Source organism: Lemur catta, chromosome 15, assembly GCF_020740605.2.
Source record: "Lemur catta isolate mLemCat1 chromosome 15, mLemCat1.pri, whole genome shotgun sequence".
NCBI lineage: Eukaryota > Metazoa > Chordata > Mammalia > Primates > Lemuridae > Lemur > Lemur catta.
Genome location: NC_059142.1, coordinates 47,249,349 through 47,262,209, shown reverse-complemented (window position 1 = coordinate 47,262,209; position 12,861 = coordinate 47,249,349). Strand labels below are relative to the sequence as shown.

The 12,861-nt window shown below is 43.4% G+C and overlaps 1 protein-coding gene and 1 long non-coding RNA gene across 3 annotated transcripts in view; one reads left to right on the top strand and one right to left on the bottom strand.

The window, feature by feature from the left end:
* Positions 1-4,883: 4,883 nt before the first annotated feature.
* LOC123650614 lies at positions 4,884-10,993 on the bottom strand. The gene is made up of 3 exons (XR_006739438.1): positions 10,802-10,993; positions 6,250-6,273; positions 4,884-5,099 (listed from the first exon to the last, which is right to left on the bottom strand). It is a non-coding gene; the product is annotated as an uncharacterized LOC123650614 (long non-coding RNA).
* The window catches only part of WIPI1 (WD repeat domain, phosphoinositide interacting 1), a 27,410-nt gene continuing 22,114 nt past the window's right edge, over positions 7,566-12,861 (top strand). For both annotated transcript variants that reach the window (XR_006739437.1, XM_045569513.1), the window contains exons 1-2: positions 7,566-7,731; positions 11,896-11,978. Coding sequence is in view for 1 of the 2 variants with exons in the window: in XM_045569513.1 (XP_045425469.1) it covers positions 7,652-7,731; positions 11,896-11,978 (163 nt within the window). In the remaining variant the exon portion in view is untranslated. The remainder of the gene's footprint in view (positions 7,732-11,895; positions 11,979-12,861) is intronic.

Sequence of the window (12,861 nt, the reverse complement as noted above, 5' to 3'; positions counted from 1 at the left end):
CACAACATTGTGAATGCACTAAATGCCACTGGATTGTTCATTTTAAAATGGTTAATTTTATGTAAATTTCAATGCTGTAAAAAAGTGCTCAATGTAATTCTCCACATCGACATAGATAGAAGAAAATATATAGGATCATTTCCATAAAAGCAGAAAGAGATACTGAAAATAAAACTTCAGTGTTGTCACCATGGACACCAACAGGTGGCAGTAATGAGGCATCACTTTCAAGGGCCCACAGCAGCAGGAGCAAGGCTTCCTGCAAGGCAGGTCCCTGCATGTATCAGGCACTTCCAGGGACTCCCAGGAATTATTGGGAAGGGCTTTGAAGGGAGCTGAATGTCCTATAGAAGGTAGAGGAAAGAGCCAGTGAAATTTGGGTAACTGGTAACACAGCCCTGTTTGCACTTAGAAGCCAGTGAGGCCTAAGGAAACCCAAGTGACACTGACAACCATTCCACGTGCAGACCCACCTCTCCTCATTCTCTCATCTAATAGAGCACTGAGTCCTACAGATCCTACCTCCATCCTCCAGCTAGCACCTGAGTCCAGCTCTATGACTTGGACTGACGCACCCGCAGCTCACCTGGCCTCTGCCTCTATTCAACCAACCCTCTCATGCATCCCTGCTGCTGCAGCAAAGAGCTTGCAAAGATGCAAGTCTGATTTTGTGGGTCACCATCGCTTACACTCTCGCTACAACTCAAGCAAGCTGAGAAAATACTCTGTTCTGCCTAGAACCAGTCTTGTCTTTCTCCAGACACTTGTGCATTGCTTGAGAAAGTCCAAGGAGGTCCCTGGCAGAAGGGAAGGGTATTCAGCCCTGATCAAACCAAGAGAGCCTATAGCACAAACATTCAGCCAAAAGCATTAGCAGCATGAGGGACCAGAGAGACAAGAGGCAATTTATAAAAATAGTACACACTTCCTATTTTTTAAATATTTAACAATATAGTCCTCACCCTTTTTGTTTATAATGCACTGTTTTCCAATTGGTACACAAGACATTTTAGGTGGGCTGAAATGTCTCAGCTTTTAGACCCACAGGATTTTACAGTAGGAAGTAATCATTTCATCTGGCTGTCCTTAGACTTTGTTCTAGGAAACACTAGTTCAGATAACACCCAAAGGTAGAGTACAAGGGGAATGAACCTTGCCAATGCTGGTTTTATTAGCCTATTGCGGCAAGAGGGTGTGCATATCAAATGAACTATGAGATGATTCAGTAAGAGGCCGTGGGAAAGGGCTTTTTGCACGGTTTGTGTTAAGTGATTCTAAGGTGGGAAGGGTAGGAAAAACAGGAATCAGGTCAGGATGGGATGTGTCATGAAGCAGGGTGGTTTAATCATTGGGTATCTCAGAAATCTTTGTTCAGGAAGTGGAGGAATGGAGTGGGTCTCAGGAAGGAGTTGATAAGAAAAAATTAGTCACTCAATGTCAGTAACTTTGCAGCCTGTGTCATGGCCTTGGGTTAAATACTGGTTTGGGTCGGCCTTGCGTTGGCCTTGTTTGTGACTGTCCAGAATGTCACAGCCCGCTCAGCAGGGCTCACTGGGAGTTCCTAGAAGAAAGGGGTCTATCTTTAAATGAGCCTGGAAAGTACTTGTTACACAATTTTAAATAAACATAATACTGGGGTTTCTGGAGCTTTTAACATGCTAAAGTGAATTGTGAATATCCCAAGACGCCTTCAATTTCTTTTCAACACAGCTGCCTGAGTGAGTCTCTTCCAATATAAGTCAGAACTCCCAGTGGTTTCTCATGCCCCCGCCCCAGCCTCCATACAACCTCTCTGCCCTCTTTCCCTTCTTCCCTCTACTCCGCTGGCTGCCCCGCCTCCTCGCTATTCCATGAGCACTTGTGCTTCCGGGGCCCCAAATGCTCTTCCCCAAGCAACTGCATAACTTGCTCCCTTCTCTCTCAGGTCTTTGTTCAGATGGAAACTTCCAGTGAAGCCTTCCCTGATCACCCTGTGCAAAATCTATCCTCCACCCATTCCCAACACTCCCAAACATCCTTTCACTGCTTTATTTTTTTCTTAGCACTTATCACCATCTAAGATACTAAACATCTTATTTTTCTTGTGTATGGTCTCTCTGCCTAGGTGGGCGGGTTTTTTTGTTTATTTCATCTAGTGGCGTATCCCTAGGACCTGGAACTGTGACCAGCACAAAATAGGCACATGACAGAAATGTGTTGAATGAATGGATACCCAAACCCCTTCCAAACTTCTCCTCCTACAACGAAAGTAGTGAGGGAGGCCTCTGTGTTTTCCATTTATAGACAGTAAAGAGGTTTTGGAAGACACATGAGAGGGCCCCAGGGACTCTTATTGCAGGGCTTCAGGACCAGCCATCCATACCTTACCACCCAAACTCACCTTTCCTGCAAAGTCCACCCAACCACCCTGGAATTAAATATCTCAGACCACTAGATGGCAATGTTCACCATGATTTTTGAGCTTCTCAGCCGCTCCCCCATCCCCGACCCTGCAAGCCTTTGAAATCACCTTCTTTCCAGAAGTGATGAATTCTGAGGAATGGCTACCACTCCCCACACCATCTCTAGACTAGAAAGAAGCCTAAAGTCAAATGGCACCACTTACCAACTAGCCCATGCCCACCCTGGGCGCAGGCTAACCCTCTGCTTAGGAGCAAATGATGCTTTTAAGTATTTCTAGTAGTACCCTTGGCAAAGCACTGGTCCTCTCTGAAAAGCTGCAGGACTCCACACACCCCCTCCCCTTCTATTTGGCCTGTGGCCCACTTGGCACAATCCTACCTCTTTCTCTCTACCTCTTGCCCGTCTGTCCCTTTATAGGATAAAGCACAGGTTGAGATGCCAATTCTATTTCTAGCCTTTAGCCAAAGCAGTCTGAGAGGCAGCATGGAATGGCCATCCAGTGGAAGGGACTGAGCATAAACTATGTCTCCATCACAAAACTGTCCTAGGACCCTTGGCAACTTAGTCAACATCTCTCAACTTGGGTTTACGCAGCTGTGTGATGAGGATAAAAATTCCTGGACCAGACAGATGTGGTCAGCCTTAAATGAGAAGATATATGAGGCTCCAAACCAAGCTTTCTACAAAGCTTTGTTTTCCATTTCCAGATATCACCTGTAATTAAACTCCAAAACTTGAATCAGGGTGATTGGCTGACCTGCTGAACCTGTTTCTGTATTCCTGGCCAGTCTGAGGATGTCTCAATGAATAAAAACTCTATGATTGAATGCCTCTACATTGTCTTGGGTAATAAACCCTTAGCTCAAGGTATGTCAGCAAATGCACACGTGGAAAGCTATTGTCTTCATGCATGAGCATCAGCCTATCAGCAAGTATTTACTGAGAACCTGTAATTTGCATGGGTGTTTTAGGAAGATTATTCTGGAAACAAAAATAAGACAGATGAGGGGAAAGAAGAAAGATAAAGACACCAAGTCACTCTTTAGTGAAATACCATTGTTTCTGACTCTTGAGAGGAAATATATGTCAAGGAATATTAGAATGGGCATTGGTTTTTGCTCCCTGCCTCTCCCTTTTTAATCAATAAATCCAAAAATAATGGTTCCATTTTAGGAGCAAGGGCACATAATGGGGACTGTTCACTCACTGTAGCCAGGCTATTCCATACAGACTGTGCCTATAAGTAGAAACAAAAAAGCCCACTTGTGCCTGTGGCCCAGCCATACCTGGGGCTGGGGACTCGCTGTTTCCTAATCAGGTCTCCTTTCCCAGAAATCACCCTACAGCCCAACCCCTCGCCTTCCACTCTGGAACCATCTGGTTGACTTGACTCCTTGAGCTTCTTTCACATAGTGAGACATCACCCTTTCCTCTCTCCCACCTTCATTGTCCCAAGGTTATTCTTCCTTTACCCTTTCTCAAAGTGCTACCAGACACGGTCCATTATGGTTCAACTTTTTTCCAGTTCACGTTCTAAGTGTTGAGACATCAGAAGAGAAAAAGGAGATTATTTCCTGTGACTTGGCTTTATAAAAATAGTATGGATTTTATAAAAAGAAGAACAGGACAGGAGTGGTGTTTGTTCACCTAGTAGTTACTCTAATTATAGACAGTAGGGTGTCATGAACAACCATATTGGGTGACATGCAAGTTGCATCAGACAGGATGTCTCATTTCCAGCTTCCCCTGTTAATGCCCTGCACATGCCCTAATCAGCATTTTAAAATTACAACCTGATTGTTACACAAATAGGAAGTCTTCCTATTAGCTGAGTTGTGGCCTGCAATTTTGTATTAACAAAGATGTTTTTAATTCCCAGAGCCCAGCTTTATTCTCCCAGATTTTGCTGATTTACTATTTTCTGAGAAATAATGGACATTTAGGAGTTTCACCTAGAAGAATGAGAAAAAGCTGAAATCTTGTTCCCATTACAGAAGAGTGTTGTATCCCATGCACCCGGCCCCCCACCCCCGTACCCTTTGCTGTTGTTATTTAGTAGTAAAATTGCTGTTGCAAGAATGTGGATGAATTAGTATACCACAAGCCCAACATTCAAATCAGGCATGTTCTTTCCCACAGAACTTAGAGCTAGAACTTGAAAAAAAAAATCAGCCTGACATTAAATGAATTCAGTACCTCTGAATTTATTTATAACCTTGTCCTTGTGTTTTTATACCTAATGGATTTCTGGGAATTTTCTTTGAGGGTGGAGCCCCTCAAAGCAGCTGCTTATGCCTCTAACAGAAATCACAAGCTGGCCATTCACAAACCACAGCCAGCCAGCTGATGTATTTAGTTTGGCCCATATGGTATTTTTTGAAAATAAAAATTAATTGTCAACATCTTAAAAATTCACATAAAAATATAGATTTATATAAAAATAGATATAGATTTATATAAAAATACAGACTTACATATTGCCTTGGGAAAAATAAAATCAGATGAGGCAGCCCTGGGGTGTTATCTCCACAAGGGTGGTGGGGCCAGGGACCGTTAACCCAACAGGACACACATAAGCAGGATCATTCACAGGAAGGGCAAGGCTGGGCAGGTGACCAGTTTTCTTCCATTCCCAGATGTCTAGACCTGAACCCCAATTCCAGGGAGTATTCAGTTCTGCCGCTACCGCAACATGTCTGAAATGAAATACATCTTCCTAAATACCTGCCCAAAGATCTGGTTTCTAAATGTAGCACAATAGGCTTCCCTCTTTCTTTTTTTTTTTTTCTTTCTTTTTTTTCCTGGCTGCAATTGGAAGCAGAGGCTTCCCTCTTCCTAACCGTGAAACCAGGTTTTGACTCTGCCCTCTTCTCCCCTGCCCCTCCCCCTTCCCCATCAGTCGCCAAGCCCTGCCATTTAGTCCCTCAAGACTCTACTGAGTAATAAGGTGGCCACAGCCACATGAGCACCTCAGTGTGGCTCATGAGAACTGAGACATGCTGTAAGCGAAAAACACACTTGGCTTTTAAATATTTAGGTCTAAAAAAAATCTAAATTAACAGATTAGTAATTTTATATTGATTACCTTTATATTGAAATAATAATTTTGACACATTAGATTAAATAAAACATATTATTCAAATTAATTTGCCCATTTCTTTTTACCTTTTTAATCTTCTAAAACATCTAAAATTATATATGGAGCTCACATTTATGGCTCATATTATCTTTCTATTAGACACCACTGCCTCAAAACATCTCTTGGATTTGTCCTAGCCTTTCTGACATCAGTTCCATCATGTTAGTCTAGTCTTTCCTTTCCCTTCACTCCCAGAATTTCACATTAGTCCCCTAAAGACTTCAAGGCCTTTCTCCACTTCTAATTTATTCTACACACCCTGGCTGAGTTTATCTGCCTAAGACACCGGTTTATCAGGAAACACTCCTGCTCAAAAACTAACATCAGCTACCAGCTCTACCCCATAAAGCCCAAACTCTTAATAACAAACTGATAACAGCTTCCACTTTAAAAACCTCATTGTGCACTTCATGCAATTCTTCCAACAACCTAGCACTTAGGACGCCAGTTTTGGTTTTCTAAATAGAGCAGAAAGGACTGTGACATTTGACTGAGCTGGGGGTAGAGGGGAAAGCACCTTTGATCTGAAAGGTTACAAAGATGATCCAGTTAAAGCATCTAAACAGCAGTTTTTTCTCACTTCCAATGGTTTATACAACACCTCACAATCGGCTAAAGAGCAATCAGCATCTGTGCATCTTGGAACTGAGCTATTTTTTTTACATTGGTGGAGAGAAAATATAACAGAGTTGAGAAAAGAAACTTACATTTGCATCTCAGAAAACCCAAACCTGAAATTCAATCAGAAAAGTTTAAGTGAAATACTGCTCTTTGCTCATCCACTCCAGGTCCAAATATACACGTACACAGGTTTAAAAACATATACATAGCTTTGTCACCAACTAGGTAAATTTGAATTAGGCCGATTTGAAATGCTGCCGGATAACAATAATTATCATTTCATCTCAAAATTTGAAAACACATTAACTAAAAATTCATCAGGTATTACATAAATCCAAAGCTAGAAGAGCTCCTGATTCATAAACTGTGTTGATGATAATTCTCTATGGTAATACGTACAGTACTTACCTTGGGAAAGGGGATCTTTTATCAAGATTTATCTCTATGTGAGTTTTGCATTGTGCTATGTCTTCAAGACTTAACCGTTTTCATAAACTTCACCGTCCTGTACACATTTTCTTTCATTTTTCATTTTTTTTTCATTTTTCTCAGCTACGGATCACATAGTCTTGTCAAACACAGTTTAGCAGGGTCAGTGCACAGGTCTTGAAAGCAGACAAATAGGCATTCTATCATCTACTGTTATTATATTTTAGACAAATTGTGTTGCCGGTCAGGGCTTTGACTGCCTCTTCTGTAAATTGGACACAGTTATATTTTTCACACAAGATTTTATAAGAATTCAACAAGATAATATACATAGTTAATACAGTGCTTGGCTTGTGGTAAGAGTTCTCAACCGCCCGCAATGGATAACTTCCTATCTGGCTGTGGCAGCCTCGTTTTAGGAACTTTTCTCAAAGCAGCTTGAGGACTCTACAAAAGGGTGGGGCTTTGGCGTCTAACGCTCTCTTACTCAACTCTGTGAGAGTCCCACATGGCAGGAGTTTAGATGGAGGAGGAGCTAGCGCGTCCGCCTGTCCCCTCGCGGCGGCCCGGACGCAGACGCCCCACTGGAACCGGCACACCCCGCGCCAGCCACACTCACTCTTCCCTTCTCCCCCTCGGCGGGTCGGCTCTGGCTATGAAAACACCACCTCGTGTCCAGCAGCCTTTGCGTCACGGCCTTAGCCCAATGGCCAGCCGCGTCGTTAAGTCGGGGGCGGGTCTCCAGCAGGGCGGTTCCGCCCATAGCCACCGAGGATTGGCCAAGGGGGCTGCACCGCCCGCCGCGACCTGGGCTCGTGGCCAATGGTAGCGGGCAGTAGGGGCCCCGCCCTGTCAGCGGCTCCGTTCTGGTGCTCCAGCCGGAGGGGCGGGGCGAAGCCGGGACTGGGCGGGGCTAGGGGGCAGAGCTGGGGCGGGACTGGGGCGGCACTAGGGCGGGGAGGGGAGGGCCCGATGACCGGGCCCGCGGAGCCGGCGCGGGCGGGCTGCTGAGGTGGCTGTCGCCGGCTCGGAGCTGCGGCTTCCCGGGTCGAGCCCCCGATGGAGGCCGAAGCCGCGGACGCCCCCCCGGGCAGGGTCAAGGCAGCGCTCAGCTGCTTCTCTTTCAACCAGGACTGCACGTAAGCCGCGGCGCCAGGCCCTGCCAGGGACGTGGGGGACGAAAGTCGTGACCAAGGGGTGTTGTCCTGTACGCAACTTGTGGCAAGAGAGTCGCGGGCCTGCGCCCCAGGAGGGCCTCGAGGGGACCGCCGGGGGCTGTGTCCGGCAGGATGGGATCTTGTTAGCCTCCCCCGCCCCTACAGTGGGTTTGATCCCCCCAGGTCCCCACCGCCAGCCGAGAGCCAGGAGGGGTCGGCCCGGGGGCGAGGAAGGGAGTGAGCAAAGGCAGAGGGGCTGAGAAGGCTGCGGACGACGGGGAGAGGAGGGCGGTGGGGAAGCTAGTGACCCAAGTGGGGGTCTGGAAAGGAGGGGCAGTGGCCAAAACAAAGAGATGGGAGGGGAGGAGGAAGTAGCAAGTTGACCCAAAACTGTGTAGTTGGGGCCAGGAAGATGGGAGTAAGGGAAAAACTTTCCCATTTGTCCTTGAGCATCTCAACGTGGCATCTGGGCAGGGCCTCGGACAAAGAGGCAGCCTATCCCTGTGGCCAGGCCAGCCCCTGTCCCAGCCCCAGCGCGGGGCATCTTGCCTGCCCGCTCTGGGTGTAGGAAACCTTTCTCTCTGTTTTCACATCGCCCACCCAGCCAGGCAGAATCTCCTTCTCAGAGTCCAAGAGCCCTTTCCAGGGCACAGACCACTCTCTCTCCAGGAAACAGGAGCTCCACCCTGTTGTTTTTGAGTGAATTTTTAATGTTTTACTTGATGTTCACATTTGGGCTTTGGCCAGAGAGCCCGGGATTGCTAAACTGTGTGTTTCAGGCATCTGCAGGATTCTTTTAGAAGCAAACGCCTGTTTCTTTCCCACTTTTCATGGAAGCCAGCTCTAGGGACCATATGGAATAATCTCTTTGGAATGTGCACCCCGAGCATCAGGCAGGGATGACCACTTCCCAGTTTCCTACTTCCTGCTGTACCAGTTTCTGTTGTGTTCCTTGTTTGAAGTCAGCTTCAGGCTGGTGCCTTGGCTGCCAGTGACTGAACTATGCTAATATTGAACATTCAGTGGGGTAATTAAGGCCATCGTGTACCACAAGCAACCCTGGCTTCCATTCCCTTTGTGTTTCTGTTTAAAAACACCCTGTGCTGAACAATATGCCTTTGTTTGAAAAAACTGTATGTGTAATCATGTAATCGAGTAGCTCAACAGCTTGGTTAGATGAGTGACTTTCAAGCTTTTCTTGACCACAAGCCACGATAAAAAATACCTATTACAACATCACCCAATGCCCATATACACATACCACTCACAAAATATTATGTGCAATACTCTCTGGTATTTTCTGTCTTTTTTTTTTAAAGCTGCTGTGATCCCCTGTATTGTTTTTAGGATCCACTCATGGGTTGAGACCTGCAGTTTATAAAAATTATGGTATAGATAAAATCCCAATGTTTTGTAAGAAACATTTTGCAAGAAGGCATGGCTGTTGAAATGCCTGGGTGATGTTTTCCTTCCCAACTGAACTGAAGTGGCCAGGCGCAGCGGCTCATGCCTGCAATCCTAGCACTCTGGGAGGCCAAGGTGGGAGGATCCCTTGAGCTCAGGAGTTCAAGACTAGCCTGAGCAAGAGACCCCCGATTTTTACTAAATAGAAAAAATTAGACTGGTGTGGTGGTGTGCACCTGTAGTCTCAGCTACTTGGGAGGCTGAGACAGGAGGGTCGCTTAAGCCCAGGAGTTTGAGGACGCTGTGAGCCAGGCTGACTCCATGGCATTCCTGCCCAGGCAACAGAGCAAGACTGTCTCAATAAATAAATAAATAAATAAATAAATGAAAGAAAGAAAAAAGAAAAGAACACAAATTAAGAAGGGGAATTAGTTTGCTTATAGTTAGTAAATATTCTAAGTTCTGCTTTTTAATGTTATTAGATTGGGGAAAAATCATGTTAATTTTTACTCTAGTTATTAAATAATACAAAATCCCAGCTTTCTACAGCAATTGGATAAGAATGTTATTTTCAAAACTGTAGGGTGCTTTGAAAGTTAATTTCCTTACTCCCTACTGTTAGTTCTGTTTTCTTGGATAAAGGCTCTGCTGGGCAGCTCTGTCTCGCCTATAAATAAAAGTTCTTGTCACAGTCAGTTGCTTTGAGCCACAGAGGGTATGACATTGGTTTTTAAAATAAGTCAAGCCCCTTACTGAATACATTTAGGTGTATCGATGTGCCTTTTTCTATAAATGTAAGCTGGGTTTGGGATCTAGTATTTACGGGGAAAGTGGGTAAAGACATGCTTGGCACTGTGCTAGACACTTTGAGTACATTTTAAAATTTGATTAGTGATATCAAACTCCATTCCCATGAGTGGTGAGGAGAATTTTGTTTCTACAGAAAGGCCGTATGGATGAAATAAGGTCTAAGTTTGAATTCCTTGATCCAGTGATTTATGACCATTGATCAATCATTTAAAACATAATGCTGATCACCCTGCCATTTTCTCATATATAAAATTCTTGTGTCCCAAGAGAAGGGCTTATGTTTGAAAATTACTTTAAATTTCAAACTCTTTGGGTTAATGTTGTAAGACTGTAGTTATAGTATTTGTTTTCCTTACTTGCAAGCTTTACAAACCTCAGTTTGCAACTAAACAAGGCTATATATGTTTGTGAAAAAGTTTATATGAAGGAAGTTTAAAAATAGTAATCACTACAGAGTACATTTTGAAGTTTTAAGATGCTCTGGGCTTACTTTTCCGATTGCCATCTGTCATCGTTAAGACCGTGGTCCTAGACACCAAACCCCGCTTCTAACTGCACACCTGCTGTTCAGCAAATGTCTAACACACCAGATTAGCTACTCAGCAGGTTGGAGGGCTAAGGGACATAACTAGCTACCTTGCTGATTAAAAATTGACTGTATTTGCCTATCCCTGTGTCTCAGAGAAGAACAAATGCTTGGGTAGAAAAAAAAATCCAGGGAAAATCATGTGCCCTTCTTCTTTTTTAGGGTAGTGAAACAAGAGCCTTGGCCATTTAAGCTTGTCGTAGTAAGTTGCTTATTTTAGTATATGTATGCTTCCTTGAGAATGGATCTCACCTTTGGCATATATTCGTTTTATAAGGAGGAAGTTGGACTAAACCATTGTAAGGTTCATTCCAGCTGTGACATCCCATTTTCCTGGGGTGGCATTGCTCCGGGTCACACTGCTCATTCTGGGTGTGCTCCATGTCAGATTCCGGTCATCTCGTAATGTTGAAGGCAAAGCGTGAGAGAGCTGGGTGGGGATTCCCAGCAGCTGACCAAAGTTGACTTTGATATTCACTTTCATCACAAGGCCAAGGAAACCTGGATTCAGGTTTATCTATTGGTTGAAAAGTTAAAAAAAAAATTAAGAAAATAAGGGTTTTTGTTTTTTTGTTTTTTTTTTTAAGCTACATTATCCCAGACAAATGTTTAGTTTTATTTTGTTTGTTGGTCGTGGTGATAGCTTTGTAGAACATGGTAGAAAGCAGAGTTCTCAACCTTGGCTACTCATTAGAGTACCTGAACTTGAAAAAATATATTTTTTGATTAAACTTCCCAATTGAGCTTAATGTACAGCCAGGGCTGACACCTACTGGTATGAAGTATCTGGGATATTTTCATGGAAACTGATGAAAGAAAGGATCTATTAAATTTTACCTACTGATGACCTACTATGCCTACTATGAATGTATATTTCTTTTTTTAAGCAAAAAAAAAAAAAGTCATGAAAGAAAGAAAGAAAAAATAATTTACCTCTTGGTAAAGTGCCTCTCGAAGAACAAGAAGACCCCCTAATTGTGTTGGAAGTAGAGCTATTATGAATATTCCTAAAGATTCCATTTTTCCTATATCTGCCCAGCTGGAAAAACATGATGTCTGGCAGGTTTGACATTTTGTGGCAGGGCTCATGCAGTTTCACTTCTCTTGACCATTGTACCTTTTTTTTTTTTTTTTTAGTTGCCTTTGACCTTTTTCCTTTTACTGTACCTGCCTGCCTGTCAAGGCATGCTTCACCATTTAGGAAGTTACCCAGGGTCTAAGCTCCTGAAGATGTATGTTTACCTGTACCTTATAAGGCTGGGGGCAGGGGCTGTCTATTTTCAGACAGATCTGTGGTTGGAATACAGTACCTGTCGTCATTCTCATGCTGTCATTATCTTCCACAGATCCCTAGCAATTGGAACCAAAGCCGGTTATAAGCTGTTTTCTTTGAGTTCTGTGGAGCAACTGGACCAAGTCCATGGAAGCAGTAAGTGTGTGTGTGTGACATCTCAGGGACACCAAATCCTTCCTCTAGACTTTAATCTGTGGTGCTTCTGAGCTCTCTGTTTTTCCCTCCCTTAACCATTAAACTTAAGGAGTCAGTATTTTTCAGATTTAAACATAACTATTAACCACTTGCTTAAAATCCACAATGAAGCACTTATTAAGATTTGGCAATAGCTTAAATAACATTTTTTTATATCATGAAATCTTTTGTTTGAAATCATATTATTGGTACTTTTCCATATACTTATATGCATAGTCATTAATTTTTATAATTGTCAAACCAAAAGGTCACTTGTGACTTCTTTTTGCCATTATATTAGCAATGTAGAATATTAGTAACATTCATTCACTCAGGGAAGTATTTTTCTTGTTTTAATAAGACAACACTATCCTATTTACATAGTGCATATCAAAGATGTTATAGTACTTCTAGTGAATATTATAAGTAATTCAGCTTAGATATGTGACTTTCTTATTTTCTCAGGCTAATAGTTTATGCCATCATGATAGTGAAGAATATACAACCTTTGGGCTTCCTGGAAAGAAAGTGGTTTGGTAAATAATATATTGGGCTCCTAATTTATTTGCAAGATGTTATTTTTATTATACCATTTTTGTTAATATTTTGCTATCTGTCTCATGTTGTTCCCTGTGGGACTTGCCCAAGTACAAAAAGACACCAAGGCCTCAACCTGTGGGTGCTAGGAGACTTACCAATTTGCCTTCTTCCTAAGTACAGAAGTTCTTCCCTGGTATAATACTGATGCCCAGGTTGTTTTCAACAGGAAGGGGATTCCAGAGAGAGCTGAGGAGCACAGCAAGATGGAGAAGGGGGGGTATAGATTTAACTATGGGACTGTCAC